The sequence below is a fragment of the Sinocyclocheilus grahami genome, unplaced genomic scaffold, assembly GCF_001515645.1.
Source record: "Sinocyclocheilus grahami isolate Dianchi unplaced genomic scaffold, SAMN03320097.WGS_v1.1 scaffold585.1, whole genome shotgun sequence".
Classification (NCBI taxonomy): Eukaryota; Metazoa; Chordata; class Actinopteri; order Cypriniformes; family Cyprinidae; genus Sinocyclocheilus; species Sinocyclocheilus grahami.
The window spans coordinates 19,552-22,904 of NW_015505764.1; the positions used below are offsets into that span (position 1 = coordinate 19,552).

General features: G+C 29.6%; 1 protein-coding gene across 1 annotated transcript in view; it reads left to right on the forward strand.

Annotated features, from left to right (window-relative positions):
* Window positions 1-1,176: 1,176 nt before the first annotated feature.
* The window catches only part of LOC107556947 (disintegrin and metalloproteinase domain-containing protein 22), a gene marked incomplete at its 5' end in the record, with an annotated part of 52,170 nt that continues 49,993 nt past the window's right edge, over window positions 1,177-3,353 (forward strand). The window contains one exon of the mRNA XM_016240217.1: window positions 1,177-1,243. Coding sequence (XP_016095703.1) covers window positions 1,177-1,243 — 67 coding nt within the window. The remainder of the gene's footprint in view (window positions 1,244-3,353) is intronic.

Consider the following 3,353-nt stretch of genomic DNA (forward strand, 5'->3'; position numbering starts at 1 on the left):
GAGGATGATGAATCATTTACAGTGCCGATATTGATCAGGCAGTTTATTTTTCTTTATTTTCTATTTCTCCACTAAGATTCAGCAAGTATTTTTTAAGCTTCAGCTTATAATATATATATTAAGATTAAAAGCACACCTATAAAAATGTATAGAATTATATCATAAAATAGAATATCTAATAAAATGTACATATATATATATGTGTGTGTGTGTAATCTTAATTAATTTAATAATTAATTTTAGGTGTGCTATATATTTTTGGCTTTTGTAAGCTTTCCACTTCTTTAAGAAATTTGAGATATTGTATAAATTGCAATGGCATCATTATAGTATTTGCATACTGAAATCTGTTTGGAACTGTGCTCATGAATCTCAGTTTTGGAACACAGATTCCATTCCAGATTCTGTTCCATTTCAGTCCTCTGTTAGATAAGCAGCATACATGAGTGACATGAGTGTTGATTTGATCTGCTCATTGAATGTGTGATGCCAGGATCACCAGGAATGAAGTGTTTGGGAGGATGATGAATCATTTACAGTGCCGATATTGATCAGGCAGTTTATTTTTCTTTTTTATTTCTCCACTAAGATTCAGCAAGTATTTTTTAAGCTTCAGCTTATAATATATATATATTAAGATTAAAAGCACACCTATAAAAATTTATAGAATTATATCATAAAATATAATATCTAATAAAATGTACATATATATATGTGTGTGTGTGTGTGTGTGTGTGTGTGTAATCTTAATTAATTTAATAATTAATTTTAGGTGTGCTATATATTTTTGGCTTTTGTAAGCTTTCCACTTCTTTAAGAAATTTGAGATATTGTATAAATTGCAATGGCATCATTATAGTATTTGCATACTGAAATCTGTTTGGTCTTTCCTCTCTTGCATGTATTCACTGCCATTACATTCCAGACTGTGTCTAAACCAGAGCCTAAAATCTAAACTTATGTGACACTTTTATTCTTTTGATGCTTTGCAAGCCCTGATGTTTTCTTTAGGAAATGCAATCAAGTTTTTTCTGTACTCTTTTTTTATTTCTGTGATTTGTTTTAATTTAAAATAAGCTTCAAAATAATGTTTAACAAAATAGTAGAATAGAATTCAGTGAATTCTCTAATTCTTTTTACCAACTGTGTATTTTTGCTCTTTTTTTTTTGTTGCAGTGATCTTCTATCATCAAATTACATTGAGAGGCACATATCAGAGGAGGGGAAGTCAGTTGTCAACAAAGTGAGTATAAACTCTCATTCCAATATCAATTAAATATCTGCTTTAGACCAGAAGTATATTATACCTTTAGCTAGGGCTGGGCGATATAGCTCAAAAATGTATCAACGAAATAATGTTTCATATTGTTCGGTATTGATAATTATTGACATTTTTTATAACCTTTTTTAAAACAAAGAGCAATATAATTTTTTTTTTAATTTAACCACTATATTTTTAAATTAACCCAATTTATTGAGACAAACAACATGTCAAATACACAATAAAAATTAAACAAATATCCAATTTCTAATGTTTTATATGCAGATTAAATAGGTTTTAAGGAAACTTTTGTCTTGTCTCCCGAGGCCACAGGAGGGCGAAATGAGCAAAATAATGCAGCACATTTAAATTGTCAACGCAAGGAAATAAGTCTATAAAAAAACGTGCATTACGTCTACATTAACTCATATAAATCAAATATAATTTAGTAAATTGCATAAGCAATTATGAACAAAACAGCATCATGTATTTATGCATTGCTTAATCCAAAGAGTTTAAGCACCATTCACACAGATTGCATTTAAAAACATTTGAGACGCAGTGAAAAGGAATAAACCTCCACAAATTCACGACGTGTTTTCTAAAAGTTTAAACTGTTTTAACTTTGCATGGCTTTCTATACATCTCTTGTGTGAGATGCGAGTGCAGCAGTCATATTTGTCCGTTTAAAAATGCGCTGAATATGCGTTCTGTGTGAATGGCTTGGTTACTATATTTCTCTAATATTTTGAATGCATAACGCAGCAAGTGCGTGTCTCGTGGGCTAAACTAACAAAACATTCAAATGCAACAACGTCACTTACATCGTCACCGTATCTCGTGCTCCACTGATGACGCTCCCTGACGCACTCCTAATATTTGATTGTACTATTTTTGCATTCAAATCCAAATGTTTATTTTAAATTCGACTAATATTAATTTTTTTATTCACAATCTCCTCATCACAGGCAGGCACAGCACTCAATTCAGCATGTGTTCGTGTTTGTGTGTGCTGTCTGCGTCACTCAGAGCACGTGCCTATATCGTGCACTTAGGGCTGGACGATATGGCCAAAATTTATATCACGATATATTTCTTAATTTTGGTCGATACGATATAATTCTTATATCGATATGAACACTATTTATCTGAATAAAATAAATCTTTTGTAACATTATAAATGCCTTTATCATCAATAAAAACAAAAACAAAATTTTGATCAATTTTAAGCATCCTTGCTAAATAATAAATTATACTGAATAGAATAGTGTATAATGTTACAAAAGCTTTTTATTTCAGATCAATTCTGATCTTTGGATCTTTCTATTCATCAAAGAATCATGAAAAAAAAATTCTCAACTATTTTAAATATTGATAATCAGCAAATCAGCATATTAGAATGATTTCTGAAGGATCATGTGACACTGAAGACTGGAGTAAGGACTGATGAAAATACAGCTATGTATGATCACAGGAATAAATTACATTTTAAAATCTATTCAAAATAGAAAGCAATTTTAAATAGTAAAAATATTTCAAAATTGTACTGTTTTTGCTTTACTTTGGATCAAATAAATGCAGCCTTATTGAGCAGAAGAGAATTCTTTAAAAAATTAAAATAAAAAACATTACAACAACATTAAAAATCTTACTGTAGGCTGATTATTCTTATAGATTGAAACAATTGTGCTTCAGCCAGAAAAAAGGGTATGAAAAGTGCTCCGAGTCGCTGCAGAAAACAAAAAAAATCGAACAATAGCAAAAACTGGAAATGTTGCTGGAGACCAAGGTTATTATAGTTTAGCATTTTTAAATTCGTTTTATTTTAATATCATTTTCAAATTTGCAATAAAATTTAGTTTTGTTTTTATTAGTTTCATTAATAATTTTGTTAATTTTAGTTTAGTTTTTATTTTGTGAACACATTCTATTTAGTTTTTTTATATAGTTTAGTTTCAGTTTTAGTTTTAGTTTTAGTAATTCAAGTTTATTAGATTTAACAGATCACTTCCAGCGCGCAGGCCAAAGAAAGACTTAGGCTAATTTAACCTTAGTGATGCAAACGTCTAGCGACACCAAATTAAAGCATGCT